Genomic DNA, 23,095 nt, shown 5'->3' on the forward strand with positions numbered 1-23,095 from the left:
CCTTTCTTCAGTGTTTGGATTATAGTTCATCCCCCTCATCATATGGAGATAGGATCTTAGCCTTCTAATAATGTCACACGCACCCAGCAGCAGTAGGAGTGGGAGCTGGGGACAAGGGTGACGCTAGACACATGCATCCGATGAAGTGAGCTGTAGCTCACGAAAGCTTATGCTCAAATAAATTGGTTAGTCTCTAAGGTGCCACAAGTACTCCTTTTCTTTTTGCGAATACGGACTAACACGGCTGCTACTCTGAAACTAGCCTTGAAGTGAGTTTCTGCTCCAAATGACACATCAGGCTCTATGTTTGTGTCTCAAGGATTCCAGATCAAATTTTCTCAGTTCACAAGTAAAATGATGATTTTCCTAACTGTCATTATAGCAAACTCACAGGAGATCTGAGAGTCAACACCTTCCACTCTGTCTCCTGCTCACTCTCTCTCTCTCTGTGTTCTATTTAGAGGAAGGGGCTATTTTTTTAGGAGCCTGGGGCGGGGGGGAAACAGGGAGAAGAAATGTTCTTGGGTTGAGGACTTCTGTGCATGGAGAAGGGCTGGGTCCAATCTGTGCTTTCCCAAGGGCCTTCCTCTTTGACAAACTGGCGTTAGACTCCCTCCCTGCTGGCCTGTTTTTCAGTGTCAGAGTTCAGTCCCGACACTGAAGCAGAAGGGTACCTGAATCCTCAAAAAAGTCAGACACCTCCTGAGCCCTTGACGGGGGCCTGGAACCCTTGCCACAGTCAGTCATGATGGATGCCAGCTAGGGGAGTGTGGGCATGTACGCTGTTCATACCTCACATGGGCTATCAATGCTACTTCATTCAATAGCATGCCACCAGGCTGCTTAGGCCTTTAAAGCTTGCTTCAGCCCAGCTACCACGAGGATTCTCTCTCCAGACAGTGAAGGATGTAACAACTGAAGACAGACTAGCTAGACCTCAAATTTGAGGTGTAATGTCACCAAAAGACTTCATGAACTGCCTCCATCTGCTCTTAAGGAGAAACTATACCCCAAGTGTCTGTGCTGGTACAGGATATTGAATAGAGAGTGTTAAAATCAGATAAGCCACAGACAGAAGCCAAATATTACTGGGCATCTGACACATTGTTCTTTATTGCTCAGATCCTGACCGTTGTCAGTATAGTCATTTCAAACAGGGCTTCTAAACTGTCACTATCAGTTTAACTTAAACATGTTTACAAACAAGGGAAGCTGGATTGGGAAGCTAGACTGAGGTAACCAATTAGGGGTCTTTCAGCCACCGCAGAGACATTATAGTCCCACAATAGTTTTGTATCACACCTGACAGCGGCACAACAAAAAGACAAACCTAAGAAGATCTGCCTGGTCCCAGTACAATGCAAGTGCATTCTGGAAGGGCCCTGTGTAGAGGACAATAATACTGGGAATGTACTCTGGGAAAGCAGCTCCAGTGTTCCAGCTGTTGATAGGATTTGTGTGTCAGTGTGGGTAAAACCCAAAATCACAATCCACAAACTGAATTTGGCACTATTAATAATCCTAAAAAACCCAAAGCTTTTTCCATAGCTTTTCCAAAGCATGCAGGTATGCCGGGAACAGCAAAGGCAGAATAAATCTGAGATCCAAGAGTCAGATTTCATGCACTGGCTAACCTTCCATACCAGTGGTGGAGCTAATGGGGGGGGGGGGGGTAAAGGGCAAAACTGCCCCCCCAATTGGCCTTTAAGGGTATGTGTGTGCCTTTTCAAGCATATTATTCCTTTTGAATAAAGGAGATGTACTGCATGCATTTTCACATGGGGTGGAGAGAGAGAACTCCCCCAGCTCACCTGGCTGTGGCAGCTCCTGCGTTACAGGGCTGGGCCCAGCTACCCACTCTGGACATTGCAACACAGCGCACAGAGTTATGTGGTTCTGCAATCCTGTGCGCCATGTCGCAACACCATTCACTCAAATTTGGCCCACCAGTGACTCTGTCATGTCACAACAGTTGGAGAGGGGAGCCAGGCCTCACTTCACAGGATAGGAGCTGTTGCTGCCGCGTGAATGCAGGTTGGGCTCGCTCCGCAGTCAACCGATGACCCATTGTCCCCCCTCCAGCTGCAAAAATTGGCTCCACCACTGCTCCCTACATTCCTCCCTGCTTCACCACAGGTCTTCATATTAAGTGGAGCCGCAAAGGCCAAGAGTACCTTAGCTAACAGAGATAGCATGTCTGGGAGAGCTAGTGAAAAAGGAATAAAATGGGAGATAAAATATATAAACATATACAGTAGGACTGACTAATGCTGACTGAGGAGTACCCAATCAATTAGTCCTTGTGGGTCTGTGAAACAGAAAAAATGAGTCATTTTAGAAAGGCTGACATTACAATCCTAATCATCATCATTACCCATCTAGTTAAATTTACATAGCTATTGCTGTCATGAAAAGGTGGCACTGAGTATAATTGAAATCAGACCAATTCTAATGTAATTTTATAAGAAGCTTTACAAAAAGCCTTCTGTTACCAGGTACAAAACAATTGCTAAAATATACAGAAGCATTAAGCACATTTTTAAAAGTCTGTTCTTACCACGATCATTTCAGAAGGTTCCAATATAATACACTCGCATCCTCTTTTTCCTCCAGACTGCTTGCCAAAACTGGAAAAAAAAAAGTGGAAAAATGTTATATTTTACCTATTTTGGGGGTAAAAATTGTTAACATAAGTTGAATAATTCAATAACCTTAGGGAGTGAAGGGTGAGAAAGAAAGTTAGTGGAAACTACTATACTTGAGACTACAATTTAATTTTCTCACATTGTCATTAATAATTCTTTGAATTTATACAGCACCTCTCATCACAGCATCTCCAAGTACTTTATATAAGCAGGATACCTTTGTGAAATTATTATTTATATTATACTACTGTCAAGAGAATCCAGTCATGAACAGAACTCTATTGGATTGGTGCTGCTTAGGAAAAGGAAAAAAGGAAAAGAAAAAAGACAAAGGACAAAAGAAAAGAACAGCTTTGTCCTAAAAAGCTGACAATATAAATAGGAAGAAAGTATAAGATGTGGGTGTAGAACAAGACATAGGGGAAAGATGTGTGACATTTACAGGAATACAAAGGTTACATATATTCATAATTTTTATTAAGTAAAAGTACAAATTAGAGGCTTCACATCTTGTTTTTCAATAAGTGAACAACAAATATAGGCCACCTGCCTAACTGTTATCATTTGGCATTTTACTAGGTAAAACAGTGTATCTATTGTGACAGGGTCGGGCCAGATGACTATAGGAGAGTAATTTTTCACCGAAATGAAGCCTCAAAAAATTGGGTAGAAACTCATAAATGTTCCTCTCCACGGAAATCTTTAATAAAAGGCGAAAGATTTATACGATCTGAAGAGAAACCAGAGTATATAGAAGGCAGATATATTAGTCCCAGGCTAAGTAGGTCCCTTTTCCCTAGGTAAGGTAACAGGGAAGGTTCCAGAAAAATCAGGAACCTTCTGGAGACAATTAAGACAGGCTGATTAGAACACCTGAAGCCAATCAAGAAGCTGCTAGAATCAATTAATGCAGGCTAATCAGGGCACCTGGGTTTTAAAAAGGAGCTCACTTCAGTTTGTGGTGTGCGTGTGAGGAGCTGGGAGCAAGAGGCACTAGGAACTGAGAGTGAGAATGCGGACTGTTGGAGGACTGAGGTGTACAAGCATTATCAGACACCAGGAAGAAGGTCCTATGGTGAGGATAAAGGTGGTATTGGGAGGAGGCCATGGGGAAGTAGCCCAGGGACTTGTAGCTGTTGCACAGCTGTTCAGGAGGCACTCTAGACAGCTGCATTCCACAGGGCCCTGGGCTGGAACCCGGAGTAGAGGGTGGGCCTGGGTTCCCCCCAAATCCTCCCAACTCCTGGTCAGACACAGGAGGAGTCGACCTGGACTGTGGGCTCAGAAAAACGGCCAAGCTGAGGGCTGCCGTGAAGCTCCAAGGCGAGCAAATCCGCCAATAAGTGCAAGACCCACCAAGGCAGAGCAGGAACTTTGTCATGCTATTTTACAAGTGCATAAACTGAGGTCTAGACAGGTTAAGTGACATGCATATGGTCACACAATGCAACAGTGGCAAAGTAATACAAAAACAGCCTCAGAGCAGTGAAAATCTGGCCATTTCATAAAAATAGTGCTGATAACCATTAGCGATAAATGGAAAGTGCTGTTTTCTAAGAATTCTAATAAGGATGAGTTTCTCCAGAAAGTGTTATCAAAACTTTCAAAACTTCCTATATTAGGAAAGGGACAAAATTACAGGAGCTAGCATGTGATTTTTTAAAAAAATTTTTAAATAATCTAAGTTGGCCAAATATTTGAGAGAGAGAAGGTTAGAAAGAGGATCAACACAATAACTCAGTATATTAATGCTTTCTAGTTTAGTGTGTTGCTCTTCGTGCTCTCTGCTGTCAGAGTTGAAGTCTCAGCTGAGACTACAGATTTACAACGAGACTATAATGAGTTCTCTCCTATGTCTGTTTCCCCCCACTTTGACATGTAGTTATTTTCTTATCAGGAGACAGTGGCAGTTGTTGTGGTGGGGGTTAACCAAAACTGCTTTTAAAAAAACACTGAACAAGCTGTTGATTTTAGCACATGTAATAACTTGATGCAGACTCTGACTTATATGTATCCTTGGATGCTATGGGGATGAGATATCAGAGAAGAGATCAGCAACGTTAAAGTCAGATATGCCTCCAAGAAAGAGAGCTTAGACCTGTATGATTTACAGAGTTCAGCACTGTACATTTTGTGCAATAGCCTAAGCCATTTTTGTGTATTTAGCAAAAAAGGGAGAAATCAATATTATAAACATATATTCTCAAATTAGAGGGGCTAGGGCAAGGACAAATGAGGGTTTTTCCTTACTCCTCCTCCTCACTGTAGTACATTCCTTGAGTCATTCTGAAGGTCTATTATTTTAGGATTGTCAGTGGTCCCGATTTTATCAGAAATCCCCACTCTTTGTCCCCTGCACATGGTGACATGTCACAATGATTTTTACAGGTGTTTACCAATATCTGCTATTTTCTAAAATCATAAAACAGCATTTGTTTTGAAGTCATTTTAATGTATAGGAGAAGATCAATCCACAGTGGTTGGAGAGAACAGTATTTAGAGAGAAATCCCAGTCGTAAGATAGTCAGACAATTGGATCTACACTTGTACCATCTCTTGCAGTCAACACAGAATACAACACGCTTCACATATTAGAACACACATTCTTATGTTAAAGTTTAGCTGAAGAGTACATTAGCTAGTTCTCGCTACTAAAACTACCAGGATTAAAATGCTAAATGACTGAAATTATTACTAGGATTCAGAATTAACCTGCTGAGATGAACGAGAGTGGTTCATATTTCTCAAAAATATTGTTTCACAGGCTGTCTAAAAACTCAGGAAACCAATGTACACTGATTTGCATTAGTTTATACTCAGATTGCATTTGGAAGGTTACCTTTACAAACAAGTGCTAGGTTTGTGGGAGGGTTTTAAATGAAAGTTTAGAAGCAGAATTTGTAGCAAAGGACTGATTCTGCAGACAGTTCTTTGGTTATGAAAAACTCAACTCTGGCCATGAGAGTACATGCAGCTCAGCTTCACTGAACCACCAGCTCATTCCCAATAGCTGTCTCTGGCACTTATAAGACATGAAGAATCATGTAATCTTCTGGTGAGTGACTGAATACAAAAGGGGAGGGAGCTAATAAGGTTGTAAACTAAAAAGGAGGAATAAAAGGATAAGAGTAAAAAGCAACAGTGTGCAAAGAAAGAACAAACAGGATAAGTACCAATTGCTTTGCAGCACAGAGGGAAGGGAGAACAAATCATCAACCCATCAGGTGCATCAGTAACTTTAGATGCGACAGACACTACATTTTTATGCATGGGCAAACTACAGAAAGCTTATACTGGAACACGTATAGTGAAAGGGTTAAAACAGCAATGCATGCATTGAAAAAGGATGAACTAACTTCAGTGGATGTTTTAAAATTTTATGTCCCAGAAACACAGATAACTATTAAAGACAGCTTCATGCAGCTATTTTAGCGAAACCTCAGATCTTTCCAAGCAACAAAGTTAACAATCCTAATAGTCATTATGATAAAGCATTATGACCAGTGGGAGCATTGCAATTTGAACGGTCAAATTCTGGATTTTGATAATGTATCATAGAAACTATAGCCTTTAAATAGAACAACTGCCACAGAGTTGTAATGATGATGACTAAAATGTTCCCTGCTTGTACTGTAATAGTAAAGAAGCTTTGCATAATGACAGGTTTCAGAGCAGCATCCGTGTTAGTCTGTATCCGCAAAAAGAAAAGGAGTACTTGTGGCTGTTACAGCATGATTTCCATATTGAAATATGTCAGTTTCAGAGTGGGACATCCACACTAGCAGCTGCTGGCTAAATTTTGTGTCTTCTGTCATGCTTCTTCCATACAGTGCATGACCCAGACATCACAGTCTCAAACAATCTCCCATGTTTGTCCCTAGCCTCTGTTTGCCAGAAGCTGGGAACAAGCGACAGGGAATGGATCACATGATGACTACCTGTTCTGTTCATTCCCTCTGGGGAACCTGGCATTGGCCACTATCAGAAGACAGGATATTGGGCTAGGTGGACCTTTGGTCTGACCCAGTATGTCCGTTCTTATGATTCCATTGATTCTTATGTTTATAACTGGTTTGCCCCCTCTTTGCATGATTCATGCTATTATAAAATATAAGGAAATTCAAGCAGTTCATCTGTAGGTCAGGACTGGTTGGAATTCCATTTTATTACTTCTGCACCACAGTAACGAATCTATCCAAGGTGTCCTGTGATCCTGCAATAGAATTCTTCTAGAATTAAAACATTGGGGAAGTTCTTTCATTAGCTATAGGGTAATAAATTAATTCACCTTCAAGAGTGATTGCCTATTTCACTTCAGTATACAGTGAGATTTAGTGGTGCTGCACTGTATGGGACTACTTTTTCCTTATTGACACTGTACCTATTTACCACATATACACAATAGTTTAATATCTTTAACTTTCTGATGAAATCTGAATACAAAGAAGTGTTAAGAAGAAAGTTTAAAATGTTACCATTCAAAATGATTACCTATCAAAAATATTTAAAACAAAATTCCTTTAGGTTAAACATTTCTTTAAACAGGTCAGCCAATTAGTTTCAATCCCATGCAACTTGAAATTAAAAGTTGACAATATTTTTAAAATAATACAGTACACTGCATTTCTGAAAGTTTTAGCATTTTTCACTTTTCTTTTAAAACTGGAGAAACTGTAAATACTTTTCTTACACACACGTATATTTAAGTTATGAATAAATTATATTTTACCCAGAATATTGTTTAAGGGGGATCAATATAATTTCAATGTTGTCAAAATACTACTTTGCTTATATAAATATACACAAGATTCAACCATTCACCAATTCATCCCTTTACTGATGTCACAACATTTGGTAATTGCGTAAGTGAGAATAAACATGAATGAATGCAAAGTGTATTCTGACTTTGAAGAAAGGTCAAGCTCCTTACACAGTCGGTTTTACATTATCAAAATATTGTACAATTATTGACCACTCAGTCTGAATGGGTTATGCTCCAGTGACAACAAAACTCATTGCTAACCCTGAAGAACAAATGACTCACCTTTGCAAGTCAATAAAGTCAAGTTTAGTTGACTGACCATGCCATGTACTGTTTTATTGATTGAACTACGAAAGCACAGCTTTCACAGATACTTTTTTTGCCAGATCACATTTTTAAATAATCATTTTAACATTCCTTTTAATAAGTTACTGCACACATTTCAATGAAATACAAATGGCTAGCTTCAGTGCTATATCAATTAGCTTTCTGCTGACTTGAGCACACGTAGTGAACCTCCTGCAAATTTCAACAAATGCTTAAGAGCTATAATAATTCTTCTTTGGCTTATAGTACAGCATTAACATGAGGAAATAATGGTTAGAGTAGGCATAGACTACGCTATGAAATTACTCAGAGATCTTGTTTTCCATCCCAACTCAGTGAGAAGATTTACAAACAGTACCACGGATTAGTGCTGGTAGAGTAACTCATGTAAGTCTTATTGGCACAGGTGGAAGAATAGATGTAAATATATTTGCACAGCACAACTTCAACCAATTAATCATCTGTTTGCAGAACTTTCACCTGAAGATTAATTGCTAACTAATCTAAGAATCTGAGTCCTAATATTCACTTGGCTAGTTATTGTCTTGAAGACAATAACAAGTGCACTATAAATTAGATTATACCTGAAGAATATTAAATGATGTTTTCAACATTTTTACTGTTTATAAAAAAAATACATATAAAAAGTTTCCTAAAATGTATTTATTTGCATTTCATAAATTAACAAGTTGTTCATCAGTCACTTGAATTAAAAAAGACAGGAAATTCTCCATACTTTCCTCAGTCCTATCTTTATTTTATTGATTTTGAGAGCGAGAACGAATGAACGAGCATGCATGCTAGCTGTGGGAGTAAAAGAAATACTATTCTCTGGGCCCCATATATTCTGTAATTCTCTGTCTGTGTAATTTGCTTCAGAATTCATCCTTTGCTGCACAACTGTGCTCCAAAATCTCAGTATACAATTAACAAAGTTTAAGCTCTCATGGAACGTTGCCTTCCACAGTTCAAAAAGAAACAAACTATATTTCTGAGAGGTATGAACTACCCCATGGATCTGAGTTAAAGCCCTACGGATTCCATGATTTCATAATTGTGGAATTTGGCACACACTCTCTCACATACAGACAGACACAGCCTCAGAATTTGCATTCTGCTACAGCTAGATGTCTAATGTTTTGTTCCGTGTCTCCTTACCCTGCTGGGACCTGTTCTCACAAGACTCTTGGGGTTTTTTTGTAACTGTGCAGCTCAGACTACAGTGCATATCTATCCTAAAGGCGCTCTACTCATGTAAAAACGTGTCATTATTATTTGATAAATACACAGTACATTGTGAGTGCTGTCAATGTAAACATAGTAAAATACAGTACTTGCCAAGTAGTTAATAGCACACCTATTATAATTTCATAATTACAAAAGAGATATTTTCTGTTCAATTTAAGTTGCATAAACATATCGGAATTTAAGTCACAGAGATCATGTTAGGAGATTGACAAACAGAGGAAAAAAATCCAGCACACAGTATGGGCTACATGCCAGGTCTATCCTAAATTGATATGCTGATTGTTGTACTCAGTGAAAAGAGACTAGATGTTGAGCATCAACTTTCATATACCTTGCTGTTATGCATAAAATCAGACAGTCACTGATGTATAAATTAGAACTCTATTAAAATGAAATAAACTAACTCTACTCCACTGTAAGGAAAGCAAACAAATCTTAACTCTAGCTTGTAAGACTTATGTAATAAATATAAAAGGGAAGGGTAAACCCCTTTAAAATCCCTCCTGGCCAGAGGAAAAATCCTCTCACCTGTAAAGGGTTAAGAAGCTAAAGGTAACCTCGCTGGCACCTGACCAAAATGACCAATGAGGAGACAAGATACTTTCAAAAGCTGGGAGGAGGGAGAGAAACAAAGGGTCTGTGTCTGTCTGTATGTTGCTTTTGCCAGGGACAGAACAGGAATGGAGTCTTAGAACTTTTAGTAAGTAATCTAGCTAGGTATGTGTTAGATTACGATTTCTTTAAATGGCTGAGAAAAGAACTGTGCTGAATAGAATGACTATTCCTGTCTGTGTGTCTTTTTTGTAACTTAAGGTTTTGCCTAGAGGGATTCTCTATGTTTTGAATCTAATTACCCCGTAAGGTATCTACCACCCTGATTTTACAGAGGTGATTCCTTTACTTCTATTAAAAGTCGTCTTGTAAGAAAACTGAATGTTTTTTCATTGTTCTAAGATCCAAGGGTTTGGGTCTGTGGTCACCTATGCAAATTGGTGAGGATTTTTACCAAACCTTCCCCAGGAAATGGGGTGCAAGGGTTGGGAGGATTTTGGGGGGAAAGAAGTGTCCAAACTACGTTTCCCAGTAAACCCAGTTAAAGTTTGGTGGTGGCAGTGGATCCAGGGGCAAAGGATAAAATTAATTTGTACCTTGGGGAAGTTTTAACATAAGCTGGTGAAAGTAAGCTTAGGAGGTTTTCATGCAGGTCCCCACATCTGTACCCTAGAGTTCAGAGTGGGGAAGGAACCTTGACAACTTATGACACAGTTAAGGTTTTTAGGCTTGTATTTTTGTAAGGAATACGAAACATTGTTTTTTATTTGATAACACATTGTAAAGGTTTATGATTATTGTTGTTGTTTATAGGAACAGCTGGTAGCAAACCCTTATACTTAGGTTGCCTAACGCTTCTACTATAAAATTTTTGTGATCTTTTCTTGAAGATAGAACATCGCCATTGTTTGTATCAGGCCTTTAAAACTCAGTAGGGAAAAAGTCCTAGGTTGAAAGAAGTGCCTTTTCTTTGTCCAATGATACTCTGTTCACATTTGGCTGAGTATATAGCCTTCTGAAAAATCACCATTTTCCTTCTGTCACTTGTGTTATCTACTGAATTCTGGGAGCCTGCTAAAACAACTGGACACAGACATTTTAAAGGGCCAGGTCCAAACTGCCACCAAAGCAGCAGCAGCAGCACACGCTCCACCAAGAATCACAGAAGCAGGCAACCTCTGTGGAATGGGAAAACCCAAAGAGAGGCTCCACCTTGCAATCCCCCTCTACCAGATCCAGTACATGGCCCTCTAGTTTGAGGGCACTATTATGGTAGGCTCCCTCAATCACCTCCTCAACTCAGCATGTGGCCAAAGCTATACATTTCCCCCCCGCCCCCCCCCCCCACACACACACTTAACAACTTTCTCCTGTGATCAGCTCATATAGTTCGGTAGTGTAGGAATCAAAAGGATTCATGTGCGTAAAGCAGCTGAATGTCACAGAACTCCATTCTATCCCTGTCACAGTCTTCCGATGGAATGCTGAGCAGTCACAAAGCAAAATTTTGGCAGGTGGCCACTAATTAGGTGTTCCTTGTTTTCTGGGTGCTCAGCTCAAGAATCCTGGAGCCTGATATGCAGACGTGCTGAGCACTGATGACTGCAAATGCAGTCAATCAATGGGAACTATGAATGCTCAGCACCTCTGGTAGTAAGACTGCATGGCTGAAGGAATAAGCACAGGGTTGGGAGTCAGGAAGATTCAAGATCTAGTCTTACTGTATGACCCTTTAACAAGTCTGTCTTCCCCCACTGTAAAATGGAACTGAGACACTTATCTCTTTGCAAAAATAATTTCACTAATGTTTATGACGTACACAATCTACAACAATGAGCACCCTACAAAAGATGACAAGGTTATGAATATTTGTGCATTCACAGCAGGTTCTGGATAAGCGTGCAGTAAATAAGGCAGGGGCCATAAAGTGAATGAGGAAAATTAAAATGAACAGCTGTTAGTTCTGAGCACCACCCATCCTGTGCACTGAATGAGGCAGGAATTGAAGGGAAAAGCGCAGTATGTGATCATATAATTAAAATGATACTACATATGTTCAGAGCAAAATTAAAATTGCACAAGAAACCTTAATCTGGCATCTCCTAATTTACAAATACTTGACTCTGCAAACTAAATAAGATAGTAACAGTTTTGTATATAATGTTTAAAACAAGGATAAACTAAGTTCAGCTTCAATCAAATTAAGAGAGTTGGGCATGAGAAAGGGCAAAAGAAAATGTTTAGAGAATGGAAAAGAGACAAAACTTAGTGGCAGTGCAAAGAGCAAACAATAAAATAAAAATTTAAGCTACTAAATAAAAAAAACTCCAACTGAGCAAGACAATTTTTGCAACAAGATAAAAACCCTTTTCACGCTGAGCCTGTACAAAGAAGACCAATAGTAAAATCTTACCCCAAACTTGAAACATGTTTTTTTTTTATTAAAAACAGATCACTACAATGTAAATACTTATACGGCCCAAATTTATCTTGGTATCCAAGTGCTGCTCAGGAAACGGAGATAATCTCTCCCTAGCAAGAACTTCTCCCACTGAAATACCTAGAAATTACGCCTGAGGATTTTTTGCTTACTTGTGTTCTGGGTATGCATTGTGTCCATGCATATGGTCTTGGAAAAAATTTTGAAGGAGAAGGTAGTTAAGGACATTGAAGTCAAAGGTAAATGGGACAAAATACAACATGGTTTTACAAAAGGTAGATCGTGCCAAACCAACCTGATCTCCTTCTTTGAGAAAGTAACAGATTTTTTAGACAAAGGAAACGCAGTGGATCTAATTTACCTAGATTTTAGTAAGGCATTTGATACCATGCCACATGAGGAATTATTAGTTAAATCAGATAAGATGGGGATCAACAGGAAAATTTGAAAGGTGGATAAGGAATTGGTTAAAGGGGAGACAACAACGGGTCCTACTGAAAGGTGAACTGTCAGGCTGGAGGGAGGTTACCAGTGGAGTTCCTCAAGGATCGGTTTTGGGACCAATCTTTTTATTACTGACCTCGGCACAAAAAGTGGGAGTGTGCTAATAAAGTTTGCAGATGATATAAAGCTGGGAGGTATTGCCAATTTAGAGAAGGACAGGGATATCCTACAGGAGGATCTGGATGACCTTGTAAACTGGAGTAATAGTAATAGGATGAAATTTAATAGTGAGAAGTGTAAGGTTTAGGGATTAATTTAGGGATTAATAACAAGAATTTTAGTTATAAGCTGGGGACGCATCAATTAGAAGTAACTGAGGAGGAGAAGGACCTTGGAATATTGGTTGATCATAGGATGACTATGTGATATGGCCATGAAAAAAGCTAATGCATCTTGGTCTTGGGATGCATCAGGAGAGGTACTTCCAGTAGGGATAAGGAGGTTTTAGTACCGTTATACAAGGCACTGGTGAGACCTCACCTGGAATACTGTGTGCAGTTCTGGTCTCCCATGTTTAAGAAGGATGAATTCAAACTGGAACAGGTACAGAGAAGGGCTACTAGGATGATCCGAGGAATGGAAAATTTGTCTTATGAAAGGAGACTCAAGGAGCTTGGCTTGTTTAGCCTAGCTAAAAGAAGGTTGAGGGGAGATATGATTGCTCTCTATAAATATATCAGAGGGATAAATACCAGAGAGGGAGAAGAATTATTTAAGCTCAGTACCAATGTGGACACAAGAACAAATGGATATAAACTAGCCACCAGGAAATTTAGACTTGAAATTAGACTAAGGTTTCTAACCATCAGAGGAGTGAAGTTTTGGAACAGCCTTCCAAGGGAAGCAGTGGGGGCAAAAGATCTATCTGGCTTTAAGATTAAACTCAATAAGTTTATGGAGGAGATGGTATGATGGGATAACATGGTTTTGGTAATTAAATATTCATGGTAAATAGGCCCAATGGCCTGTGATGGGATATTAGTTGGGGTGGGATCTGAGTTACCCAGGAAAGAATTTTCTGTAGTATCTGGCTGATGAATCTTGCCCATATGCTCAGAGTTTAGCTGATTGCCATATTTGGAGTCGGGAAGGAATTTTCCTCCAGGGCAGACTGGAAGAGGCCCTGGAGGTTTTTCGCCTTCCTCTGTAGCATGGGGCACGGGTCACTTGCTGGAGGATTCTCTGCTCCTTGAAGTCTTTAAACCACGATCTGAGGACTTCAAAAGCTCAGACAGAGGTGAGGTTTTTCGCAGGAGTGGTGGGTGAAATTCTGTGGCCTGCGTTGTGCAGGAGCTCAGACTAGATTATCATAATGGTCCCTTCTGACCTAAATATCTATGAATCTATGAAGAAACTGAGGGAGCACTAAACTGAAAAACAAAGTTGTGCATTTAATTCTGAAGGTGGTAAAGAGAATAGCGATTCTTCTCTCTTTTAGGAGTCAGTCCCATAGTTCAAGCTCCTGTAAACTGTATCTCCTGCACTCATTAGTATTCTGCTGTTGGTTGACAAGTCCATTGTTTCAGTATACTACAGTGCTCATATGAAGTCACAGGCATTGAGGAGATGCCCAGTAGCTAGATCAGTACAAAGCCTTGAACTCTCATGTAGATGTCAGATGATCGGTGTATCTTTTAGCTACAGAAATTAGGTTTACAACATATTATAGCCATCTTACACACTAAACAGTTCCTTATGAAATTAAAGCATGTTTCCTTAAGTCTTCTTAGTATTACACAGGGATAGAAATACGGAAGAACTGGAAAAATATATTATTCAGACAAAGCGCAAGGCTAATAAAGCAACACCTCCAGGGAAACAAAACTAAAGACTAGACAATCTAATGAAAGCAAAGAAAGCATCAGCTGATAATTTAAACAGGAAATCCTCATTTTGGTACAGTGTTACATCTTCTTTAAGGCTTGCAGACAGAGACAAGAATGAAAATAATCCAATTGCCAATTTTAACCTTTCTAAAAAGAAATGTCAAGATAAATGTTAAAAAACGTATGAGAAACAGATTTCATATCTATTGGAAATTTCATTGGTTTGCAATCTTTATTTTACTTACAGAACTACGAAAGGCTTAGGTTAGAATTACAACATTATTATCCAATTATTGGTTAGCATTAAAAGAAGTGGTCAGACGATTCAACCATAATAATATATTGGTTTCAGAGTAGCAGCCGTGTTAAGTCTGTATCCGCAAAAAGAACAGCAGTACTTGTGGCACCTTAGAGACTATAATGTATTGGTTTATCAAGACTGTACGGCTAATGTTTGCCCAAAGGAGACTTTGAACAGTTTTCTTTAAAAACACAGTAAGCTTTGATTAAATATTTAGATAACCAAAAAAAAAGCTTATTCATTGGAGTACAAAACTAGATATTAGGAATCTACTAGTTTCTTGCTGGCTGAAGCCCAGAAAAGTCAGTTCTCTAAGCCAGAGCGCAGCTTTTAAATAACTGTAGTATGTGCACCTGTTGCTTGATATCCAGATATAACATCTATATTAGTAACTGTGAGATCAAGTCACTGGTCTGCAACACTGTTGCAAGATAAATGCCTTCCACATATTAAAATAAGTTTTTTCTTTTCATTGGCTTTTGTTTGTAAACCACCTCATTTGCAGTAGACCTTGTTTTCTTTCTGATTCACTGCTGTTCTTAACTAACAGTTTGTAAGCTATCAGTTATATAATTATACGAGGTCCAGAAACACCTTTTGAAAACAAACAAAACAAAATCAGTTCATTTACCTCACTACAACCAAAATAAAATCATCAAGAATAAAATTTGATGTGTCTTTTGGTCCAAGAACCTGAAACTGGTTTCTGATTAAAACATTAGTGAGGATCCAAATGTAAGGAGCAGCAATGTAAGTTTTCCACTCCATCTGTCCATACAAAAATAGGATTTTAAAATGCTTATTTCAGCTTTATTTAATTCAGAAGTGAAATAGTAAAACACATTATGCTTTACTCCGGGAATTCTTGTGTTGTTCTTTAACAGCAGAAAGGTACATTAGTATATGGATACCCTGGTCTTTATAAATTAGGCCTACATTCCACGTATCCTGAAGATGTTAAATAATGTGGATATGCCAATGTTCCCTAACTTTACAAAGAATCACAAGAAGATTCATTTGAAGTCTACAGAACACTAAATACTGCCTTGTAAATTTACGGATTGCACATAGTTACACTCTGAGATGGCTAAAAAAGTAACTGGAATGATAAAATCCTGCAGGTATCCAGCATGTGGCCTGAATTTGTCAGCCATATTTTCCTCAAAAATAGCATCACATTTCATGTAAGTTTTAATATAAATTTCACAGAGCCACAACACTTACGCCCCAATCCTACAAACACTTAAACACATGATTAATTTTACTAGTATGAGTAGCCCAGTTGATTTCAATAGTACAACTCGTGGCAGTAAAGTTAAGCATGTACTTAAGAGTTTGCAGGAACAGGACCTTAGACATTTTAAAGTACTTGGTTTTCAACCCCATGGCCCAAAAAGCATGCTCAAGTAGTATGGGATCCTAATATAACCCACCCATCTTTTAAAGTGGCTTACAGCTTTTATAAAGATATCGAGACTCTTTACTATAGAACTATCTCATAAATAGCAGCAGCCTTCAAAACGCTTTCTCGATATAAGCTCTGAACATAATTAAACCCCATTTTAAGGAACATAGAAATTTGTGACTTACGCTTGAATTATACAGATGAAATACACTAAAAACTGTCTTGGAAAAACTTGGCTGCAGGTGCCATCATCTACGTTAGTCTGCCAGCAGCTACATTTCACCATTCAAGACCTCATCAAATTCTGAGAAGGACTGAGCTTGGTAGCTGCAGCAGATGTCATTAGCACAGAGATAAACCTGAACAAGAGTGTAGCTGGCAGGTCGTTGATGTACACGTTGAACAGTATCAGTGAAAAAACTGGCCAAGATCCATGAAAACAGTGACCTACCTTTGTACGCAGACCCCTTCAACCACCCTCCAGCTCACCTATCTTCTTGAAGCCCTTTATGGTCATTTATGCTACCACAGGACATGACAGTGGAATCTAATTGGTGCAACAAGTGGTCAGTGACAACAGTAGTTAGTTAATCACTCTCTCATCACTACCCACCGTCTGTCCCCCAGGTTTTGATATGCCAAGGCACCTCTCGTCATCTCTGAACCAGTTTTGAACAAGACTGGGCAATTGTGTGGCCAATCTCTTTAAATGGGGTTTTTCTAATGACCCCATCATATAGCTGTGTTCAACTCGCATATCCTTAACGAGTGCCCACTGATATATTTCGAGAGTGGTCTACTGGCTCCCCACGTGGCTGATGACGACACCATCAAAAGGCTGGGCACATTGTGCATACCTTGAGAGATCATCAAGACTGTCTCTAATGCATAACTCATTCCAGCAAACATTCAGCATATCTACAGCAATGCATTTGCCCTTTCAGACTTAATTTGCAAAGACACAATCACTTTTCTTAACTATGAATTAACAGAATCTCCCCGATATCCCCAAAAACTTAGAATAGCAGTGAATGTTTAATAGGTAAGTGCATCTTATAAACAAATGTACAAGTCATGCCGTTTTTTAAAGAATAGGAACATTTGGATTTTTTTTAAAACTCGGGAGGATCGACAACTTCAAAGATTCTTACATGTATAAAACATTTTATTTTTCAAGAGATGTCAGATTCATAATGACCATATTTTCCATTATGTGCTCCAAACCCTCTTTTCCACATAATTCATTAGAGAAAATAAATAGATTCAGATTTCCAGAAGCAAGTTAGATATCCTTCCATAGTAGCTGCAAATAAAAACAAATATTATTTAGATATAGCTCCCCCCAGAGGCATAAAAGGAGTTAACCATGCCTTGCCCCAAAAGGATCTATGGAGGAGAATCCCCCAAGCAGCCCAGAGAGGCTGCGGGAAGCACAGCCAATCAGGGAGGAGTTGCAGGGAGCAACCAATCCAGTTCCAGTAGGCTCACATAAATGAGAGCTGCAGGGCACTGGCAGAGTAGAGTCAGTTGCTGCGGGGAGCCCAGGAAGTAAGGACTGAGTCTGTGGAGGACTGAGAGAACTGCAAATACCCTGCACAGAGCAGTGGCTGGCTCCTGAAACTGACCAGCTGAGTACCCTGAGGTGAGGGCGAAGAAGGTGGTGGAGTGAAGGGGAACTGGCCCAGGGAAATAATACACCATTGATGGTCATTACAGAGGAGCAGCAGGAAGCTTCTATTTACAGGATCCCTGGGCTGGGGCCTGGAGTAGTAAGCAGGCCTGGGTCCCCACACTGTCCCCTGGGGGTTGGACTAGATGATGACCTACGGAGGTCCCTTCCCACCCTCATAGTCTATGATTCTATGAAATGGCTGGACAATAAGATAGTGATACACACCCCCCAGGAGGGGGATATCCAGAGGACAGAGTCGCAAAGAGGGCGCTGCGGTTCTGGGAGCTGAGAGAGGAGCCGGAGGAGGGAGCAGAGACAGAGTGCTAGGGTGCAGACCGCGGACATGGGTGTTTGCCTTGAGCTAATCCCCAGAATAACCAGGAGGCGGCACCAGTCTGGCAATGCGGGCTGCACCCCGTGACACATGCCTAATCATTGAAAATAAACGTTACATGACAGTTAACTTCTACACCTAGTGTCTGTCCAATTTAGTGTTGATGCCTTGTTTCTCTCTTTACTGCATCTTACTCTATAAAGGAGACAGAAGTTTACACTTGAAGAGGTTTATTCCTACATTTACAATTTCTTTTGAGTAGAACATTAGAAAAAGAACTGTTTTGGAAGATAGTTAAAAAGCAGTTTTATATGTTGTACAACATTTGTTTTCAGTCTACAGTAATTCTCTGAGCAAGAATTGGAAAAATTTTCATTACTCACAGCTAACATTAGCTTTCTCTCCCCTTACTCCTTCCCCATACCACCCCTGCAACTCCTCCCACCAGAATATTTTAATACAGAGCAGTTACTGCTTTTATATTTTACATAAACAAAGCTATCTGGGTCAGAAATACAAGACTCAATGGATTAATAATCTGACTGATTTTTAAAATCTAGTAGATGTTCATATTGTACAATAAGATCAAGCAGCTCTTCAGAATTTAATAAATGTGTTCTCTTCAACTAGACTCAGCTGTTCTAGCTGTACAATGATGTACTATGAAAATAACTGAAGTCTGATCAGTATCATTTTTGATAGCTCCCAGGATGCAGTACAAGCCCGTGCTGCCTCCTCCTCAACCTCTCCCCCAAAATATAGCCTTGTTTGGTGTTGTATCTTCAATGATAATTGCAAATACAAACCTCCTTTCCAAGCCTTTTACGAAGTATTACCTTTCTTCAATATTACTCCACAATATAAGATAGCTTAGAGCTCACTCCCCCACTGAAAAGCTGGGGCGGAGAGGCAAATTAAACAAAGCTCCATACCCTAGCAATATGCAATAATACATTTTGTAGTTGCCACTGAATGAAGAAGAGGGGAATAAAGGGAGGAAGGAAGGTTTGCTTTCCCATGCAGGGGCCAAGGTACCTGAACTTAATCATTTCTCAAAATCTGCAGAGAAAGCCCATGGCCTTCGGGTCATTCACACAGAGGCTTAAGTGGCTCCAAACTATTGCTCAGGCCCTCAACATCCATGACAGCATGGCTCCCTGAAAACTTGTGCTACCATGCGATCCCTGGCCATTCTCAGGCCAAATCCTCTCATGTACGGGTTGGGAGTATTTTGTGGGAGTGTGCATAAGAAAAAAGACAGTCTTCTGTTCTACCAGAAATCTTTGCTGAGGCCCGATGAAATGAAAAAATAGTTCTTCTCAAGGTCCACTTGCTCCTTGCCTATCACGTAGGAACTACAGAGCCCCAAACATGTGGCCCTTGCACAGGTGTGTTTTCACAGGGTCAGAGGGAGGGGGGAGTTATATTGTGTGGGCTCAACCTCCTCCTGTGTGTTCTGAATATTTTATTTTAAACAGATCATTCAACAAATGAGCCGGGGTCAACAGGCAGCATCTCAAGTGCTTTTCTGTCCTCATATTACTTTTTAAAATTAGCAAACGTTGGCACAGTGCTGGGGTACACCAAGTATTAACCTGCATGGCAAAGTAAGGGATGGCAGAGACCTGAGTAGACGGTCTTGATTCTATAAAGATCAAGAAAACAAAATTATCCAAGGAACTGCTTCACAAGAAAAGTTAAAATAGTGACAGCTCTAAAATGTGCAACTCCACTGTGCGGCATATAGAGAGAAAACATGTCTTCAGATGCGAAAATGTAACCTGAAATGTACCACACTACTACTGGGCACAATATTCATAAATGGTTAATCTTTCTTCACATTGAAGCTCTCACAGTGTGCAATCTGAGCACAACGATTTTAGTCTGTTTGGTCTGGGGTTGGGGATAAGCGCTTGTATTTGTCGAAGGAAAGGGAGCACCAAGTTGTCTATTTCATTACAAAATATGAAATTTTTTGGCTTTAGACATGGTCCATTGTTACTCATATTTCTGTAGTCTTCTTGTCATTTCTGATGGTTTATATCCTTCATTCTTTCTTTGTTCAAATATTATTGGCATTCTATCTTAGCCAAGCTTAAGCTTGAGCACACCACATTTTTAAAAAAAAGATACAACATCATCAACTGAAGTGAAGAGCTGAAGTGTTTATAAACAATCAAGATTTAGAACACTAAAAAAGTACAAAGAATCAGAGCTTATTGGTTAAATAAATAACCATACTAAAATATGTAAGTTAGCATGAATTCTTTACCTTCTGTCACAATACAGTTTTCTCTAGACTTGTACAAGTCTCAATCTAGTGTGTAAAACAATGCATTTTTTATTATCTAACAGCTATGGCAGTGTAAACAGTACACAGCAATATATTAATATACTTACATTCTGTATATTACTGACTAAGTGTGTGTTTGGAAAGAGGATTTGGACATCTCGGTGCCTAAGTATTCCATCATAATCACACATGATCACAAATATGAGCGCAACACGACTCTTAAAATGTATCTAGAGCAGTGTCTCTCAACCTTTCCAGACTACTGTACCCCTTTCAGAAGTCTGATTTGTCTTGCGTGCCCCCAAGTTTCACCTTACTTAAAAATGACTTGCTTACAAAATCAGACATAAAAATACAAACATGTCACAGCACACTATTACTGAAAAATTGCTTACTTTCCCATTTTTACCATATAATTATAAAATAAATCAATTGGAATATAAACACTGTACTTATATTGCAGTGTATAGTATATAGAGCAGTATAAATAAGTCACTGTATGACATTTTAGTCTGTACTGACTTTGCTAGTGCTTTTCATGTAGCCTGTTGTAAAACTAGGCAAATATCTAGATGAGTTAATGCATCCCCTGGAAGACCTCTGAGTACCCTCCTATGGATGTGTGCGTCCCTTGTTGAGAATCACTGATCTAGAGTACATAGTTAATGAGAAAAGTTGCTCTGAAATGCTAAATTAAGATCAGAGTGCTGTGCAGAGCCTGACTAAAGTTTGTACATTAAAGTTTTCCTTTCTTATCAAATATCTTTTGCATGCCAGGCAAAACATGCGGTGTTTCTAACAGGCAATTTCATTTCTTTTAGTGCCACAAGACTGTGGGTAGGACTACTTCAATTCTTTTGCCACCATTTTTTTCTTTTCATAGAAAAGTTTAACATTCTGCTTAGAAGAGAAAGACATAATTGTAATGTCTTATGTGATTATAGAAGAGTCCAATATCTCTGAAGCTTTTCATTCTCATAGTTAAATAACAAAAACAACAACTGTTGTTTATTTAATTGAGGTGGTTGAGCTCCAAATATATTTTTTCCTTCACACCTTTTGTACATCATACACATTGTCTCATTACCCAAAAGGAAAGAATGTTCATTTCCTTCCCAGATGATCTCACTAACTAAGTAGCCCCAAAAAACACCACCAAGAACCACATGATATAGACTGTAAACAGTTTCATACAACAGAACATTCTTACCCTTATAATAGTCTGGCAGCCGCTTTCCCTCATTCTCCACTATATAAGCAGTTGTAATCTCATTAATAATTTATGGCAGACTTACAATTTATTTTTTTACGTAAGTCACTTAAATCATGCACTCCTTAAATTCAGGTAAGCACACCACTTCAATGCAGTCTTTATCTAGGCTTTATGCACATACCCACTTGTGACAAAATTCAGGCATTGCTGAACTTCACTCCAGAATGGTTGAGAGTTTGATTTCCTGCCTCTAGTTAGATACTAAGCTCAAAAGCATTTCAGTCCTGTAAGTTTACCATAAAATTTGAGTGCATAGATGTAAATACAGAGTGTGTCAAATTTATCCTTGAATGACTGATGAAGTATTCAATCAATTTCAAACTGAATTGTGAGTCCCATCACAACACTAATTTGTATTACTGATAAACTAGATAGTAAAACACTATTTTGACAGGGAATTTGCATAAAGAAAAACAAAACATCTGAGTAATAGAATAAGAAAAATAATTAGGGCTGTCGATTAATCACAGTGAACTAATGCGATTAACAAAAAAATTAATCGCGATTAAAAAAATTAATCACGATTAATCAGAGTTTTAATCACATTGTTAAATAATAGAATACCAGTTGACATTTATTAAATATTTTTGGATGTTTTTCTACATTTTCAAATAAATTCATTTGAATTACAACTGAGAATATAAAGCGTACACTGCTCACTTTATATTATTTTTTTATTACAAATATGTGCTCTGTAAAATGATAAACAAAAGAAACAGTATTTTTCAATTCACCTTATACAAATACTGTAGTGCAATCTCGGTCATGAAAGTGCAACTTACAAATGTAGATTTTTTTTTTTTGTTACATAACTGAACTCAAAAACAAAACAATGCAAAACTTTAGAGCCTACAAGTCAATTCAGTCCTACTTCTCTTTCAGCCATTCACTAATACAAACAAGTATGTTTACATTCAAGGGAGATAATGTTGCCCACTTCTTATTCACAATGTCACCAGAAAGTGAGAAGAGGTGTTCGTATGGAACTTTTGTAGCTGGCATTGCAAGGTATTTACATGCCTGATATGCTAAACATTCGTATGCCCCTTCAGTCACCATGCCAGAGGACATGCTTCCACGCTGATGATGCTTGTTAAAATTATAACGTGTTAATAAAATTTGTTACTGAACTCCTTAGGGGAGAATTGTACGTCTTCAGCTCTATTTTACCCACATTCTGCCATATATTTTATGTTATAGTAGTCTCGGATGATGACCCAACACATGTTGTTCATTTTAAGAACACTTTCACTGCAGATTTGACAAAACACAAAGAAGGTACCAATGTGAGATTTCTAAAGATAGCTATAGCACTTGACCCAAGGTTTCAGAATCTGAAGTACCTTCCAAAATCTGAGAGGGATGAGGTGAGGAGAATGCTTTCAGAAGTCTCAAAAGAGCAACACCCTGGTGCGGAAACTACAGAACCTGAACCACCAAAAAAGAAAACCAACCTTCTGCTGGTGGCATCTGACTCAGATGATGAAAATGAACATACATCGGTCTGCACTGC

General features: G+C 39.0%; 1 protein-coding gene and 1 non-coding gene across 5 annotated transcripts in view; both read right to left on the reverse strand.

Moving 5' to 3' along the window:
- RAPGEF6 (Rap guanine nucleotide exchange factor 6) overlaps window positions 1-23,095 on the reverse strand; it is a 231,223-nt gene that overhangs the window by 157,170 nt on the left and 50,958 nt on the right. For all 4 annotated transcript variants that reach the window (XM_074960463.1, XM_074960468.1, XM_074960466.1 and 1 more), the window contains one exon: window positions 2,558-2,627. In XM_074960463.1, coding sequence (XP_074816564.1) covers window positions 2,558-2,627 — 70 coding nt within the window. The remainder of the gene's footprint in view (window positions 1-2,557; window positions 2,628-23,095) is intronic.
- On the reverse strand, window positions 3,280-3,395 carry LOC141993061 (U5 spliceosomal RNA). The gene has a single exon (XR_012640755.1). It is a non-coding gene; the product is annotated as a U5 spliceosomal RNA (small nuclear RNA).

This window comes from Natator depressus, chromosome 8 (genome assembly GCF_965152275.1).
Source record: "Natator depressus isolate rNatDep1 chromosome 8, rNatDep2.hap1, whole genome shotgun sequence".
In the NCBI taxonomy this organism is placed as follows: domain Eukaryota; kingdom Metazoa; phylum Chordata; order Testudines; family Cheloniidae; genus Natator; species Natator depressus.